The sequence below is a fragment of the Nyctereutes procyonoides genome, unplaced genomic scaffold (genome assembly GCF_905146905.1).
Source record: "Nyctereutes procyonoides isolate TBG_1078 unplaced genomic scaffold, NYPRO_anot_genome, whole genome shotgun sequence".
Classification (NCBI taxonomy): domain Eukaryota; kingdom Metazoa; phylum Chordata; class Mammalia; order Carnivora; family Canidae; genus Nyctereutes; species Nyctereutes procyonoides.
Genome location: NW_026575159.1, coordinates 31,923,239 through 31,939,475, shown reverse-complemented (window position 1 = coordinate 31,939,475; position 16,237 = coordinate 31,923,239). Strand labels below are relative to the sequence as shown.

The following is a 16,237-nucleotide window of genomic DNA, read 5'->3' as shown; positions in this document are numbered from 1 at the left end:
ACACGTGGAAACTGAGTCCCAAGGAGACGAAGGCGCGCCCCCAGTGACCCCGCTGGTCAGGAGCGGGGCCGAGACTCGAGGCCAGGCCCGCTGCAGGTGGGACCCCTGCGCGCCCCCCACCTGCTCAGCTACAGCACAGGGCAGGCCCAGGGCGGCCCCTCCGGACACAGGGGCGTGGCTTCGGAGAGGGCCTGAGGGGTGACACTGCAAGGACAGCGCAGGCAGGGGGCCGGCGCCCGAGGGGTGGGCCTGGGAGGCAGCAGGACAGGGACGGGCCGTCCCTGCAGGAACAGAGGTGAGCACAGCCCGGGGCAGCGGGCAGCCCCCAGCGCTGACCCCTCCTCTTGGGGCCCAGGGCTCCTGGGAGCGTGCTCTGCGTTGCCGGGCACCAGTATGAGTGCAGACTTGGGGCGCAGTGCCCCTGGGGGGGCAGACAACGGGTTAACAGAACCCCTGCGGGGGCACCCTAAAGCAGCCTTGCTGGCCAGGCCTAGGCCCCTCCCAGAGTGCCCTGCTGTGTCCCCCCTGCACCCCCCCACACTTCCCGGCACTGCCCAGCTTCCTAGTGCCCAGCCCTGGGGTCCCTGTGGGTCTACTTCCTCCTCCCTGAGGGCAGCTCTGGCCTCCCCTCCCCGAGCCAGAGCCCAGCACAGGCTGGCGCTACAGGGCCTGTGGGGTGGGGGTGCTGCTGGGGGCCGGGGGTGCTGATGGCAACGGCCCCGCCCGGCCCCCAGCCCCTCGTCCAAGGCCTCTGGCCACTCAGCCACATGACCAGGGAGTGGACTCAATTTGTCCCCCCCCCACTGGCAGGCATGCCCTGATGCCAAGCCCCAGGGCCCACCCCACTCTGCCAGGCGGATCTGTGAGCTCAGGGGCCTCCCCTCCCTGACTGGCCACCCGGCCCGTCACCCTCGAGTCTCCGTGGACGCTCCGCTCACAGGGCCACACCCCCAGCCACAGGACAGATGCAGGGGCAGCCAGTCACGGCTGGACGCAGAGCGGAGGGAGGCTCGTGTGTCCCGACACTCCGTCTAGGAAAGGCCCCCACCCCAGGATGCGCCCTCCACAGCAGCATGCCCAGGCCTGGTGCACACCTGACCCCCCCACCGGGGCCAGACTCCACCCTGATCCTCTGCCAAAGCCCCCTCTCCGACACGCCTCGCCATGTCCATCACAGGCCAGGAGCAAGTGGCTGCTTTTTCTAGCAGAACAAGAGAAAAGCAGGGGAGAGGGGCAGGGCAGGGTGGGCGGCTGGGGCCAGGGCCGGCTCCGGCCACCACTGCCAGTCCCACCCTTCACCGCGGCCTGGGGAGCCTGGTGGGGGCGGGGGGCTGGGTGACACCCTCGCAGACTGGGTGGTGGTGGGCCCTCATTTGGTCCATTGTACAGTCAAGGAAACTGAGACCAGGGCTTGCCTGTCCAGTGTGAGCAGAGCCAGGGATTCCCGAGCTGGAGCGAGGAGCCGTCCTGACCAGCAGAGTGTGGCTTGAGGACCCAACAGACCCTGGTCCTTGGGACACAGGCCCAAGCAAGCACCCCAGAGGGACAACTCGAAGCCATGTCCAGGGCAGGCTCAGCTTCTTTGGCCCCTGCCCTCCCCGGGGGCCACTGACCTGTATGTGAGGGCGCAGAGGGGGTGGGCTCACCCTGGTGGACATCCTGCTGGGCGGGTGGCATGGGGACACCCTGATGGCAGGACACTGCCACCAAGGTCACACCACACTGGGTGCTGGGTTCGGGTGAGATGTGCTCAGGGACTGACTGGGTAAATCCCCAGCCCCCGAGGATGGGGACGCGGTCCCAGTGGGGCCCATTCCAGCGGTCTCGTCACCTCCCGCGGGTTCACTGTGTGTCTCCATCAGCGGAAACGCGTGGACAGTGGATGGGACCCAGGCCCTGCCCCGGGAGGGGCACACAGGAGACACATGGACACATGGCCTCCTGGCTAGCTGGCGTCCAAGCTGGGCAGTAGTGGATGGGAGCGTGGGTGTAGGATCGAGGCCGGGACGGGAGTGTGGGTGTTGGATCATGGCCGAGAAGGCCTCTGGGCCAGGTGGTGACTGGGGCCGCAGCACAACTGGGTGCAGGGGCCACACACAAACAGGCCAAGTGTCCCCGCTGCCCTGAGGATGGTGGCAGCCAGGGGGGCCACGGGGTGGCGGGCAGTGGCTGGGGGCACCAGGCTGTCAGCCAGGGGGCGGTGGGGGGTGCCCACGGCCCCACCCCGGGTTCAGAGCACGGCAGCCGTCGCGGGCCATGACCTCGTGGCCTCGTGGCCTTGTCTGTGCCCTCCGGCTCCCAGCCCTGCGAGGAGACAGGCGGGTGGGCTCAGCAGCCCCTGCAGGAGAGGGGAGGTCCCTTGGGGGCTCCGGCACTCCCTTGCCCCCAAGGGCAAAGCCTCAGAGCAGGGGAGGGGGCCGCGGAGGGGGTGGTCTCCTGTCCCCTCCCCCTCCCTTCCGCCCTCCTCAGTCCCCAGCAGAAACCAGCCTTCCTGGGAGACTCGGCTGGGAAGCAGCCCACAGGGACCTAGGACCCTGCCAACTCTCCCTTCCGCTCCCCTCCCCTGGCCTGCCCCTCGCTGCCCTCTCCAAGGAAACCAAGGGTGGGGGCGAGGCTCTTAAAGGGACCGGGCGCAAGGGCAGGGGCCCCGCGGAGGGGCCGGCAGGGGTCTATGCAGGGACCCGAGGGCTACCCCGCTGGCCGCTCGGCATCCTGGGCCGGTCTCCCTGCACACGGGGTGGGGGTGGGGGATCTGCAGAGCCCGGCGGGGTCAGGCTGCAAGGAGGGAGCCCCACGCAGTGTGCAGGCCGCCACCCCCTCCACCAGCCCAGCATCCGCCTGGCAGGGAGTCCGGGGCCCAGAGCCACCAGTAAGGGAAGCCCCCACCCGGTGCCCCGACCCTGCCCTTCCCAGCCCTCACAGGCCTGGCCCCCAGCAGACACCCCCGAGCGCCGGCTCGGCAGGAGGAGCACTGCGGGGAGTGCCTGCCCCCCGCCTGCTCACCACACGGGGCCCCGGCGGCCCCACGTGCCGGCGGCAGATTGGACGGTCCGGTCCCGGATCCCACCAGCTCCGACTTTCATGCTCTAACTGAGCAGCTGCCTGAGGGGGAGGCCAGGAGCCCGCTTCTCAGGACCACGGGACCGAGGCCCGGGATGTGCTCTGGGCCCTCATCAGCTCTGTCACCCATCCTCCACGCGTCCTCCTGAACAACTGGGAGCTTGGCAGGGACCCCCCACCCGCCAGCACTCCCACTCCCCCCTCACTGCCAGGGCCAGGCTGCCAGAGGCTGCGGGGGAGGGGTGCCGAGCCACGCTGTCAGCTGGGGTTCCGGAGCCCAAGATCCGGGTCTTTGGCTGGGAGGGGGGCGCTGGCCACATAACTTGGGCTTCCGGGGCAGGGGGCCCCAGGGAGCTGTCAGGGCCCAGTGTTTACAGAGATGTCAAGTGTGGGTGTCAAGGCTCTGTGTGGAAATGTGTGTGTATAACTGGGGGCGAGGCAGGTGGAGGGTCTGTGCTGTGGGTGGAAGCCTCTGACTCATTTTTTTCTAAGATGAGCACGTCACATGGTCAACTGTCGCAAGTATCTACAAGAGGAGGTGGCCCTGCAAGCATATGACACACGTATGACATATGTGAACACACACAACGGGTTCCAGATGAGACACACAGTCAGGGCCCAGAGTATGACCAGGGTCAAGGTTCAGACTGTGACCAGGGTCAGGGCCCAGATTGTGACCAGGGTCAGGGATCAAAGAGTGACCAGGGTTACGGCTCAGTGCATGATCAGGGTCAGGGTCAGTGTGTGACCAGGGTCCAATAGTGACCAGGGTCAGGGATCAGAGAGTGACTGGGATTAGGGCTCAGAGAGTAACCGGAACCAGGGCCCAGAGCATGACCAGGGTCAGGGCCCAGAGTGTGACCGGGGTCAGGGCCCAGAGAGAGACCGAGGTTAGGGTTCAGGGTGTGACCAGGGTCAGGGCTGAGAGTGTGACCGGGTCAGGGCCCAGTGTGTGACCAGGATCAGGGCTCAGTGTGTGACCAGGGTCAGGGGTCAGTGGTGACCAGGGTCGGGGCCCAGAGTGTGAACAAGGTCAGGGCTGAAAGTGTGACCAGGGTCAGGGCTCAGGGTGTGACTGGGAACAGGGCCCAGAGTGTGACCAGGGTCAGGGATCAGAGTATAACCAGGGTTAGGGCTCAGTGTGTGATTAGGGTCAGGGTCAGTATGTGACCAGGGTCCAGATAGTGACCAGGGTTGGGGATCAGAGAGTGACCAGGATTAGGGCCCAGAGAGTGACCAAGACCAAGGCTCAGAATGTGACCGGGATCAGGGCTCAGTGTGCGACCAGGGTCAGGGCTCAGTGTGTGACCAGGGTCTGGGCTCAGGGTGTGACCTGGGTCAGGGGTTAGGGCTGAGAGTGTGACCAGGTCAGGGGTCAGAGAGTGATCAGGGTTAGGGCTCAGGGTGTGATTAGGGTCAGGGTCAGTGTGTGACCAGGGTCAGGGCTCAGAGAGTGACCAGAACCAGGGCCCTATTGTGACCAGGGTCAGGGATCAGAGAGTGACCAGGTAGGGCTCAGAATGTGACCAGGATCAGGGCCCAGAGTGTGACCAAGGTCAGGGCTCAGGGAGTGACCAGGGTCAAGGTAGTGTGTGATTAGGGTTAGGTTCAGCGTGTGACTGGGGCCAGAGAGTGACCAAGGTCAGGGCTCGTTGTTTGATGAAGGTCGGGGCTTGTGTGACCAAGGTTAGGGCTGCAAGGCTCAGAGTGTAACTAGGGGCAGGGTTCAGGGTTCAGTGTGTGACCAGGGTCAAAGCTCAGTATTTGATGAAGGTCAGGGGTCAGCGTCTGACCCGGGTCAGGGCTCAGAGAGTGACGAGGGTCTTGGCTTAGAGTGACCAAGGGCAGGGCTCAATGTGTGACTGGGGTCAGGCTCAGCGCTCAGAAAGTGACGAGAGTCAGGCCTCAGGGTGTGACCAGGGTCAGGGCTCAGAATGTGACCAGGGTCAGGGCTCAGGGTGTGACCAGGATCAGGGCTCAGAGAGTGACCACGGTAAGTGCTCAGAGTATCCAAAGTCAAGGCTCACCAGGGCTCATTATGTGACCAGGGGTCAGGGCTCAAGTGACCAAAGTCAGGCCCAGAGTGACCAAGGTCAGGGCTCAGCAGGTGACTTGCATGAAGGCTAAGTCTGTTATCAGGACAGGGCTCAGTTAGGGATCATGGTCATGGAAGGAAAATCACTATTTCTAATCAGATGGCCACTGGCTCCCTGTCCCCAAGCCCCCCAATCCTGAACACGTGCAACACTCTTTCTCACGTCGCCCTGCACACACAGGTCCATGCCAGCAGACTCAGTTCCTAGGTCACAGCTGGAAGCCGACTTGGGGCCCTTGCCCTGGACCCTATGTCAGGTCATCTAGGAACCCCTGGGCTCCTCTGAGCCCACGCATAGGGTGAGGAGCACCCCAGCTGGCTATGGAAGGGGAAGGTGCCCAGCGCAGACCAGGGGTGGGGGTGCAGGGGTGGAGCCAGCCCCCTCCAGCACAGCCCCCCTCCCCCGTGGGTCCCAGGCTGCCCAGTCCTGGGTCAGATGCTGAGTCACAGGCCCCTCCAGGAGGATCGGCTTTCTCAGAGGTAACAGACGCAGTGCAGCCGGGCTCCCAGGACCAGACGGGGAGCTCGTGTGCAAATGCTGCCTGGGGCACACCTCAAACGTGGCATAGCTACTGGCACCTCCCTTCAGTCCTCAGGGCCTGGGCCCCCAGGCTCAGAAACCTTCACAATGCCAGGCATCCAGGGTGACCGGGGGCGGGTGGGCCTCGCCGGGACAGTGCGCAGGCTCCCACACCCGAGACAGGAAGGGCAGGTGGAGCTCAGGGCCAGAGGTGGCCCCAGGATGGGAGGCTGAGGCCCCCAGAGGGTGCGTCCGTCCCCGGCCACGTGGGGCTCTGGGGACGGTGGCCAGGCCACACTCTGGGCTGGCCAGAGCTCCCACAGCCCGCGGCCCGGGGAGGCCAAGGGGGATGAATCCCACGTCTCTGGAAAGCAGTTTGCTTCCAAGAGCCTAGGAGAGTCCTAGGACCGGACGTCAAGGGGACCACGGCAACGTGGTGCGGCTGTGGGAGCCAGGACACTGGTGCCGGTCAGGAGAGCGTGAGGCCCCTCCAGCAGGCACGAACCGTGTGGCCCGGGGGCTGCAGCAGCCTTTGAACCGCCCTCCCTGGGGAGGGGGTGGAGGCCGCGGTGAAGGGTTGGACCGATGGACCGATGGACCGGAGGCCACTGCGCAACCCGCCGCCTGGGAACGCAAAGCTCTGAGGGCCGGCGGGGGCGCTTCGAGCGAGGGCCTGATTTCTTGCTTTTTCTTTCATCTTTCTGTTCAGACGCCCCATTTTACACCAAGGGGTTGTGCCGCTCAGAAAACCCAGAGAAAAGCACAGGACAACGACCGTAGCCGCGGGCTCCTTGCCGGGGCTGCAGGCCACCAGCCCTCCCCCAGGCCCTACCTCACACCCCAGGCCCGGAGCAGGACAGGCCGGTGGAACCTGCCAACCGGCCCCGCAGGGCCTCGGCACAGGGCCCTGGTACCGCCCGTCCCTTTCCAGAATGCTGGTCTCCAGAAACTCACATGCACGGTGCGACATCAGGCCTTTGCTCAAACCTCATCTCCTCAGAGAGGCTCCCACAAACCTGCTTTAAAAGGGACTTCACCCCACCTGCCACCAGATCCATCTGGTCCCACTTCTTGGCACGTGGCATGACCTGACAGTTTCATAGGAGCCTATAGGTTCCTGCTTTACTGCCCCTCCTCACTGGACAGGACAAGGTTGAGGATAAAACCTGATAGACAAGTGCCTTGTCTGTGGTCGGTAATACCTGGAGGATAGATGGGTGCATGGAGGTGGTGGATGGATAGTCGGGGATGGATGGGGGTGAGGGATGGGTACATGGATGGGGACGGATGGATGGATGGGGTGGATGGATGATGGATGGATGGATGGATGATGGATGGGTAGATGGGGCAGATGGATGGATGGATGGGGTGGATAGACAGGTGGATGGATGGATGGATGGATGGATGGATGGATGGATGGGTAGATGATGATCTCATTCCAACAACTTCCAGAGTTCCTATACCGCAGCCCACAACTGGCCCCATCCCGCCTGTTCCCCAGCCACCTGCTCTTCCAGCCACACCTCTCACATTCCACCTGTCCCGTCCAAGTTCCACATTTTGGCTCAAGGTGTGCTTCCATCTCAATCCCCCCCTCCACCAGGCACACCAGTTCCCCTGCAAGGTCGGCTGCTGTGGGAGCCCTCCTGACCCCCCAGGACACACACTCAACACTGCACTGCCCAGACCACAAGGGTGCTGCAAGGACCCCCAGGCCGGGGCCAGACTATGCACACTCACACTTCCAGCCAGCTCAGGGAAGGGGTGCCGGGAGGCCTATGGGATGCTGACGCCTGCACTGAGAGAGGTGGGTGGTGACAGGGATGCCCACCTGCCTGGCCCCCCGCCCCCCGCAGTGGGGAAGGCCTAGCTTCCACCAGGCTCACCTGACCCACCAGGATCCAGCGCCAACCTCTTTCCTGCCCTATGTCCCCCAATTCTGACCCTCCTCTGGAGGCTGCTCCCACTTTGGGGCCTTTATACAACTCTTTCCTGGGAAGGGTGGGAGGCGGGCTGGGTAGGCTTCAGGCGGCCTCAGAGCCGGAGCTGGGCAGGGAGGCAGCGTGCGAGACACGGATGGAAGGGAGGACATGGCCTCGAGCCCGACTCTGTCGCCCTCCCCTGTGGGCCGGCCTCCCCTGAGCCCACCCTGGAGGCCAGAGGCCACGAAGTCCACGGGAACTTACACATCCGACTCGTCCCACAGGATACAGGTCTGGTTGGTGGTGCCCTGGGAGAGAGCGGGGAGGAGTCGGGGTCACAGAGCCACCCCACCGGCCTGCGCGAGGGTCACTGCCAGGGGCCACCCTCAGGCATGCTAGGTGGACGTTCTGACTCTGCTGTGGCCCCCGGGGATGGGGTCTGAGGAGGAGGAAATGGGCCCAGGGTGGCCAAGGGACGGGCCCCTCGAGGTCCCCAGCTGCATGGCCTCGAGGAGCTACTGGCCCCTCCCTGAGTGGGGCTGGAGCCCACGATTCTCCACCAAGCCTGCCGCTCACACGTGAGGGAGAGCCCAGGCACAGAGAGGGACGGCAACTTGCCCAGGGCCACACGGTGGGAAGGAGCAGGACCAGTTCCTGCCATGACCCTGGCCTGGGGTTCGGGGCCTGGTGCCCTCCGTCCCGGCTCGGTGACGGCCTGGGCTCCCAGCTTGGCCTCCTGGCCGTCAGCTGCTCCAAGGGCACGTGCGCCCCGGCTCCGGTGAGCGGTGGAAGCCCCAGAGAGCAGGGCGCGGTGGGGCTGTGGGACCAGGGCAGACTCCCGTCAGGAGGGGCCACAGCGCTGGGCGCGGCTGCAGATGCGGGTTGAGGTTGGCCTCCCACGTCGCCCGGCCGTGAGCCACATGTCAGCGAGCCTGTCTCAGGGACACGAGCTAATGGGACACCCCAGGCGGCCGAGGGACCGGGTGGGATCAGAGGCAGGAATCAAGCCCGCACAGCCGCACACGGAGGGCACTCACGTTGTACACGTGGGCAAACTCGATCTCCAAGGGCGTGAGCAGGGAGCGGGGCGGGGGCTTCACGGTCACGGAGATGACCTTGGAGTTGAGCACGGTCGTGTTCCTGGGGCAGAGCCGGCAGGTCGTGTCAGGGCCGCGTAGGGGTTCCATGGTCCTGGGCCCCCTCCAGGCCCTGACCCTAGCCCCAGCGCCGACCCTGACCCTGACCCTGACCTCGACCCCAGCCCTGGCCTTGATCCTAACTGACTCCAACACCGACCTTGGCCCAGACCTCGACCTTGACCCCAACACTGACCCCGGCTCCGACCCTGACCCCAGCCCTGGTCTCAGCCCTGACCCCAGGCTACTTCCCGACCTTAACCCTGACCCTGACCACAGCCCCTGACCCTGACCTCAACCCCAACCCTGACCTCGACCCCTGCCCTGACCCTGACACCGACCCCAGCCCCGAGCCTGGCCCCAGCCCCTCCCGCAGGCCCCTGTGCGCCCCGTCTCCCGCCGCCTCCCACCTCTGCAGGGCCAGGAAGCTGCCCAGGTTCCTGTAGAGCACGGTGCCCACCACGAACACAGACGAGTCGTCCGCCTCTGGAAGAGGGCACTGCCGTCAGCCTCTCCCGCCGCCCCAGCCGTGGACTTGCTCCAGCGACGGAAGCACACAGCCCAGGGCGGGGGCAGGGGGGGGGCTCCTGGGTCACGTCCGCCCCCGTCACGCACACAGCACAGCTGTCAGAGCTGGGGTGGCTGCCTGGGACCCCCAAAGTGACCCCTGGGGGCCGGGGGCCGGGCAGGGCGCACTTCTCTTCCTGGGAGCCAGCGTTGGCTCCAGTGTGCTTCCGGGTGGACCCCTTCCCTCCCCGTGGTGACCGGGCCTGTTGGTGCACTATGCAAAGGCTGCCCAGGAGCCTCCCAAAGCAAGAAGGGCAGGGAGGGCTTCCTGGAGGAGGGGGCAACCTCAGGAACACTGAGAAGAAATGAATGCAGCGCTGGCCCTTGAGGCCGCAGGCCAGACTCCAGAAGGAAGCCCGTGGGCGCTGGGCCCTCAGACCCCAGGGCCTGAGTCTCCTGCAGGGGCCCCTCACCTGCCAGCCCTGTGGAGAAGACGCTCTTGGACACGGTGACCCTGTCCTCCGGCACCTTGGCCCAGTCGCCCGTGGCCCGCCAGCCCTTCATGGGGAAGCTGATGTCTGTGGCTCCGCTGGCCGGGAGCTTATGGATGCTGAGGACTGGGGCAGAGGGGGCGGCCCAGAGACGGCAGGGACAGACAGACAGACACACAGACAGCCGTTGAGCAACGGGAGCCTCGGCCCCGGGGCCTTGCCGCTCAGAGGGGCCAGCCCGGCCACCGTGAGGACCCAGGCCATCCCCCATAGGGCCATTGGTGGCTTCTGCACTCCGGTCCTTGTCCCCTGAGCCCCCTTCCTCCCTGGGCTGCTGGAGCCCAGGCCCCGCCTCACAGGGCATCCCCGGGCTCTAGCGCAGGATGCGGGGGGCTCCCGCTGTCTCCCTGGCCCCCTCCCCCGGCCCACCCATGTGCCCTCTCCCAGCACCCCGTGGCTGGCCTGCTCTCGTAGGTGTGGGGGGACCACAGCCTCCCCGGAGGTGCCCAGCTACCCCTGGCCTTCGCCCACCTTCTGCCCCGACAAAAGCCCACCCCAGCCAGTTCCCACCTCGTCCCTGTCTTTGCTGTCACGGGGCCCCCTGCCCGTGTGCCCTTGCCCCTCCGTGACCCTGTGGGGCCCACTCCGGGGACCAGAGCACCTTCCCCACAGGAGACCAAGGACAGAGATGGGGCCCAGTGGATGGGATATGGGCCTGTGGGCCGCGTCGGTGTGTGGACCTATGGGGCGTGTGGGTACACGAGGTGTGCGTGGACGTGAGGGGGGTGTGGGTGTGGGGTATGTAGAGGATGTGAGGTAAGGGCGTGTGGGTGTGTAAGTGTATGGGGCGCAGGGTGTGGGTGGAATGTGGGCTGATGACCGGTGAATACGTTAGCTGCAGGTATCTGGCAGGATAGGCGGGGTGGTTGACCTCCCAGGCCCCGAGGCACTTGGGGCTGTCTGTGTCCCCGGGGGTGAGCACTGGTCGCCGTCCCGTCTGAGAGACTGGAGGGTACGTCTACACTGGGTGGAGCCAGAGACCCTCCGACGAGACCTTTGGGGTTGGAGGCACAGAAGGGCCAGCTGCACGGTCCCGCGCAGCGAGGACACTGGGTGTGCAAGTAGGGGCTGGCTCTGGCCTGGGACTCGGACTGAGACACCCCAAGGTCCCCCTGTGGGGTCCAGTCGGGCCGCGGTCATCACGGGGCAGGGGCCGCGTCTGCACGAGACCACGGGGAGAGCCGCGGAGGGTGTCTAGCCGCTGCCTGTTCCCGTGGACGAGGAAACTGAGGCAGGAGGGCAGCCCAGGGCTGCGGAGAGGGCCGGGCGGGGGCTCACCCAGGTTGTCTGTGACCTGGTACGCGTCCCGCAGGTCCTTCATGCGGAAGCCAATGACGCCCACGAAGTCCTCCACCAGCCGGAAGAGCTCCTTGGCGTTGGGACCCATCTGGGGACGGGGTGGGGGTGGGGCAGGGAGCCTCAGAGCCGTGGGGACTGCAGAGCGAACTGAGGGTGTCATCGAAGGCCCCCACACCTGGCCTGGGACAGGGCCTCCCAGCCTTCTGCTCCTGCACCTGTGGACTCCCATCCAGGGTCCTGACGCCCATCCCCAGGCACCGAGGAGCTCCGGACCCACCCTGGGAACCAGGCTTGGACCTCAGAGTGTCTGCTGACATTTTGTGGAGCACAACCTTGAGCCCTGAGGGGCTGCTGTGCTCGTGGGCAGGGGCCCAGCCTGGAAACAAGGGCGGGGTCTCTGGATACCCCCAGTCCTTACACCGATTGCTGTCCCAGGGTCAGGAATGGTGGCAGGTTCCAGATCAGTCCAGGAGGAAGGGGGGCTGACCATGTCCCCGTGACCCTGACACATGCCACGTGGCCAACACCTCTGCCCACACCTGAGCCCACTGAGCTGCTGTCCTCTGGTGGGTGGGGAGCCAGAAGCTCAGTCACACCAGCTCAGAGGTCCCGCTGGGGTTCGAGCCCTGGGCCCCCCCAGGCTGGCCTGAGCCCCAGGGAGGAAACAGACATGCCTGTGCCCGCCCTGCTGCTCTGACCATGGGGCCCAGACTGGTGTCCATACCAGCTGGGCCTCCTCCCACTTGTCCCGGTTCTCTTCTGCCAGCAGGTTGCTGATGATCTGCACAAAGTTCTAGAAAGAAGAGGAAGAAAGGCCAGTGAGCAGAGAATGAGGCAGCAGAATGAGGGCTCAGTGTGCGACCAGGGTCAGGGCTCTGAGGCTGGAGCCAGGGACCCCCATTCCCCTTCCCAGGCGCCCTCCCCGGGCTGCCCCCTGGGAGCCCACCTGCGCGTCCCCAGGGGTGGGGCTGTAGTATGCCCTCCGAAAGATCTCAGTCATGTTCCTCAGGACATCGATGGTGGAGAGAAGGTCCCCACTGTAGCTGGTCCCGTCCTGGGAGATCTCCACCAGTGTCTGGATGACCTCGGAGACCCCCTCCCCGGGCAGCCCACGCTGAGCCTTTGCCAGGTGCTCCCGGGTCTGGGGGAGATGGAGGGGGTTGGGTACCACGATTCTGCAGGACACATACCCCTAGGCTTGGGCCTCCTGCAGCCCCCGGCCAGGGGCCATAGCTGACTCGTGCCCACAGGCCGTGCCATGGGACACCAGCCACAGGGCTGGGTCTGTGGCTAAAGGGCAGCGGTGGGTGCCAGGCAGGGCGGGACACCCCAGAGCCCACTCTCACCATCATCTGGATGTTCCGGTAGTCAATGGAGACACAGCGGATGTAGGTGGGGGGCTCCCAGTAGGCGATGCCTTCCTCGTCTAGCTCACAGCGCCGCAGGATGAGGCCTGGGGAGACCGCGGGCCACGTCTGCCTCCAGCGCCGGAATCCCACTTCCCGATCCTAGACTCCAGCCCCTCCAGTCCCCAGCCCCTGGGCGCGGAGCCAGCACAGCCGGGCCTTCCCTGGTTCTTTCCTTCCACACGTTTAGCGGCAGCTCCTGCGGGTCAGCTGCTGGGCCAGGGACGCAGGACCCGACTGCGTGGAGGGGGAGGCCTCTGCCGAGTGGGGGGGGGGGCCTCTCCTGCAGCCCCTCTGGACGCAGAGCCCCTGCAGAGCCAACAGCCTGGGCCCTGCCCAGCTCCACCCGCAGAACAGCGGGGGCCTCAGCTGGCCTGGGTGTCCTGGGGACACTGACGGGCACTGGGTGTCAGCTGGGGCACGGAGCATCCTCCCAGGGAGCGGCCACCAGGGGAGCAGGCACAGCTGCACGCACACACGACAGCGATGACCACAAGGAGCTGCCACCCGACAGGAGCCACCGGGTGGGAAGGGGCACCCGTTCCACATCGTGGACCAGGAGGGACGATCCGGTCACATGTGCAGGCAAAAGGCTGGAGGTCACGCCATCACGTGACCCGTGTTTTCTTTGCTTCTCTGGATTTGCAGGGTGCTCCCAGGAACGTGCAAACAAACGGGGGTGGGGCTCGGATACACCCCCCCACCACTCTCCCTGTCCTGCATGAACCGCCCCACACTTTCCTTCGGACACCCCGTCGGGAGAGCCCCCAACGCCCTCCTTTTGCAGAGTGAAAATGGAGGCTCAGAGAGATCGAGTCCCTTCCTGAACGTCACACAGTAAACCAAGGTACACAAAGCGCTGGCATCCCCTCAATCAGGGGGACAAAGAAGACCCAGCCCCTTCCTCTAGGAGCACATCCCGCTTCTCCACAGCCCCCCAAAACCCTCCGCAGGGTGCACGGGGATTAAGGCTGCTGGCACTCAGAGTCAGCTCCCCCCTCAGGGCCAGCAAGCCCAGGGCAAGTGCACTAACTTCCTTGTGACTCAGTTTCTCTCCTATAACTGGACATCCCACGCAATGGGCTCTGTGCAGATGCTGGCTCTTGGTGAGTGCTCGGACACCGTGAGTGGCTGGCCGCGTGGGTCCCGGCCGTGCTGCCTTGGCTTCAGCAGCATGAGCTGACCGCTCTTTGGGGCCGGGCCCGGAGGGTGTCTCGGTGCCTCCCTGTGAGGATGGGACAGGAGCCCATGCCACCTGCCTTCCCCCCAGACCTCACCTGTGGCATTGCGGGGACACCGGACTGCGGCCACCTCTCCTGCTGGAGTCTCCTTCCAGACCACTGTGCCAAAGTTGTCCTCATCACAGATCTCGTGGGGCTCTGCGGGGGGCCAGAGGCAGCGGGTGCAGCAGGGTATGGGAAGGGGGGCCGTGAGCTGGGGGCAGGCTCGAGGGGCCCTCTGGGACACCTGCTGTCCCGAGGCAGAGCCATTCCCAGCCAGGCTAAGCCCCAGGCCCGCCCAGCGGCTCAGAGCCCTGGGGACAGGACGGAGGACACTCACCGGGACACCGCTGGGCGCTGCACTGCCGATACTCATCCTGCGGGCCCTGGCAGGCTGCTCCCCCGAAGAAGGGACCGGAGCACACACGTTCCCGGCGCTGCGTGCCGCCCCCGCATGTGACACTGCAGCCGCCCCACGACGCCCAGGCCTGCCACTTCCCATCCACTGAGGGGTGCGGCCAGGCACGGACAGGTCCGGGAGCCACAGGACGCAGAGACGCAGCGGCCCGGGGATGGAGCAGCAGAGAGCCATGAGGAGAGAAGAAACAGAGAGCGGGGAGCAGAACCAGAGCTCAGCTCAGTGCAAAGAAAACCAGTGCCTCCCATGCTGGGTCCCTGTGACCACCCCTGTGTCCCACTGACCGCCCCCCCCATGCCCGCCGGGTCCTCCACCCACAGGCCCCGGGATGTGCTCCTGACCTGGGCACTGCTGGAGGAAGCAGTCTCGAGTCTCCACCCAGTGGCCCTGGCATTCGGCGCCCCCGTAGGAAGGCCCGTTGCACTCCCGGGTGCGCTGCTGCCGGCCCTGGGAGCAGCTGGCGGAGCACGTGCTCCAGCTTGACCACTCATTCCAATTTCCATCCACTGCCCGGCCCGGGGGAGAAAGGGGATGGGAAGCCAGCATGAACACCCAGGGCCTCACGCCCAGCCTGGGCCATAGGTGTGAAGGCCTCCGGGGGCCCAGCACCCCACCACACGGGCCGGGCCACGGGCGAGATCTGAAGAGCCCCAGGATCTCGCCACCCAACACTGCGACGGGGACAGGAGCCTGGGTCACCAATGTGGATGCTTCAGGGGCCCTGCCACACCACCATGAGGCCCAGGACGTGGGTGCGACCACTGGGGGGCAGCTCCCCCACACCCATGACCCATGAGTGAGAAGGCCCGAGGGTCCTGGACCTCTAGGCACCCCAGCAAGCCGGCCCTGGACTCCTGGGGCCCTTCCCCTCTCCTTCCTTCACCTGTGCATCCCCTGGGCCAGCTCCCTCCCTCTCACCTACCAGGACACAGGGCGATGTTGCAAAACTTAGTTTGCTTCTCAGGGCCCTCACAGGGGTTGCCTCCAAACTGGGGGGGCCTGCAGGTGCGCGTGCGGTCTCGGAAGCCACGGCCACAGGTGCTGGAGCAGAGGCTCCAAGGTGACCACTCGTCCCAGGCACCGTGCACTGCAGAGGGGACCGGGGAGCGTGGCTGGGCTCAGCAACCCTGGGAGGCTGCCCCCCTGCCCCCCTGCCCCCCCCCGCCCTGCCCCCTCACCTGGACACACAGCCGAGTTATTGCATAGCCGCTGCTCGCGCAGGGGCCCGCTGCACTGCGTGCTGTAGGACGAGGACACACAGAAGCGGGTGCGGGTCTGCCAGCCTTCGCCGCAGGTGCTGGAGCACACGCTCCACGGGGACCACTCCTCAGCCGCGGGGTCACCTGCGGGCGCAGACCGACAACATTGCAGGGCTGCCGTTGTGCTCATACCCCCCGATGAGGGCCGCCTGCCGCCAGGCTCCTAAGCCCCAGGGGTTCAAACCCGGGCTGATCTACGGGACTTGCCATTTCCCCTACAAGGCTGAGAGGGCCCTTGGGTGACCTTGTGCCGCCGTTGGGTCCCTGGGGTTTAGCCCCACACAGGGCCCTTACCTCGCACCAATCCCTAAACAGTCTGCTTGGAGACACACGCCTGGCACCTCAGAGGTTGATCTAATGCTAAGTCATTAAGGTTATTACGTAGAATTAGCAGCAATTAATACAACGATATTTGCCCAAAGACCTCGTCCCCTGAAACCAACTTTCCCCTTGTAGCGTACTAGGACAATCGGGGGCAGGTCCGCCCTGCCCATCCCCGCTCACCTGTCTGTGGGGACGGGAACCCAAAGTGCTGCAGCTCATCGCCCGGCTCCTCACGCCGCCGGGCGTCTGTGGACCGCAGGGACTGGCTCCGGGAGCTGGTGCGGCCGGCGGCTGCGGGACGGGCTCGGGTCAGCGTCCAGGCCGCTGCCTGCAGCACCTCCCCGGAATTCCGGAGGGGCGCTCTGGGCCCTGTGTCCCTCAGTCCCCGGCCAGAGCGGGGCCAGGCAGCCAACCCGGGCCATGTGGCCCCACTGGACAGCTGGGAAACCCGGAATGGGGCCACTCTGGCCTGATGCCAGCCCCCTGCAGGTCACCTCGTGCCCCCCGCCCCGCGCCCCTT

General features: G+C 65.9%; 1 protein-coding gene across 1 annotated transcript in view; it reads right to left on the bottom strand.

Moving 5' to 3' along the window:
* Positions 1–16,237, bottom strand: part of ADGRB1 (adhesion G protein-coupled receptor B1) — a 73,763-nt gene that overhangs the window by 33,472 nt on the left and 24,054 nt on the right. Inside the window, exons 4-17 of the mRNA XM_055314421.1 lie at positions 15,898–16,008; positions 15,313–15,477; positions 15,057–15,221; positions 14,476–14,640; positions 14,057–14,221; positions 13,774–13,875; positions 12,437–12,543; positions 12,037–12,231; positions 11,815–11,883; positions 11,070–11,178; positions 9,714–9,857; positions 9,144–9,219; positions 8,635–8,737; positions 7,862–7,905 (exon numbers count right to left, since the gene is read on the bottom strand). Coding sequence (XP_055170396.1) covers positions 7,862–7,905; positions 8,635–8,737; positions 9,144–9,219; positions 9,714–9,857; positions 11,070–11,178; positions 11,815–11,883; positions 12,037–12,231; positions 12,437–12,543; positions 13,774–13,875; positions 14,057–14,221; positions 14,476–14,640; positions 15,057–15,221; positions 15,313–15,477; positions 15,898–16,008 — 1,720 coding nt within the window. The remainder of the gene's footprint in view (positions 1–7,861; positions 7,906–8,634; positions 8,738–9,143; positions 9,220–9,713; positions 9,858–11,069; positions 11,179–11,814; positions 11,884–12,036; positions 12,232–12,436; positions 12,544–13,773; positions 13,876–14,056; positions 14,222–14,475; positions 14,641–15,056; positions 15,222–15,312; positions 15,478–15,897; positions 16,009–16,237) is intronic.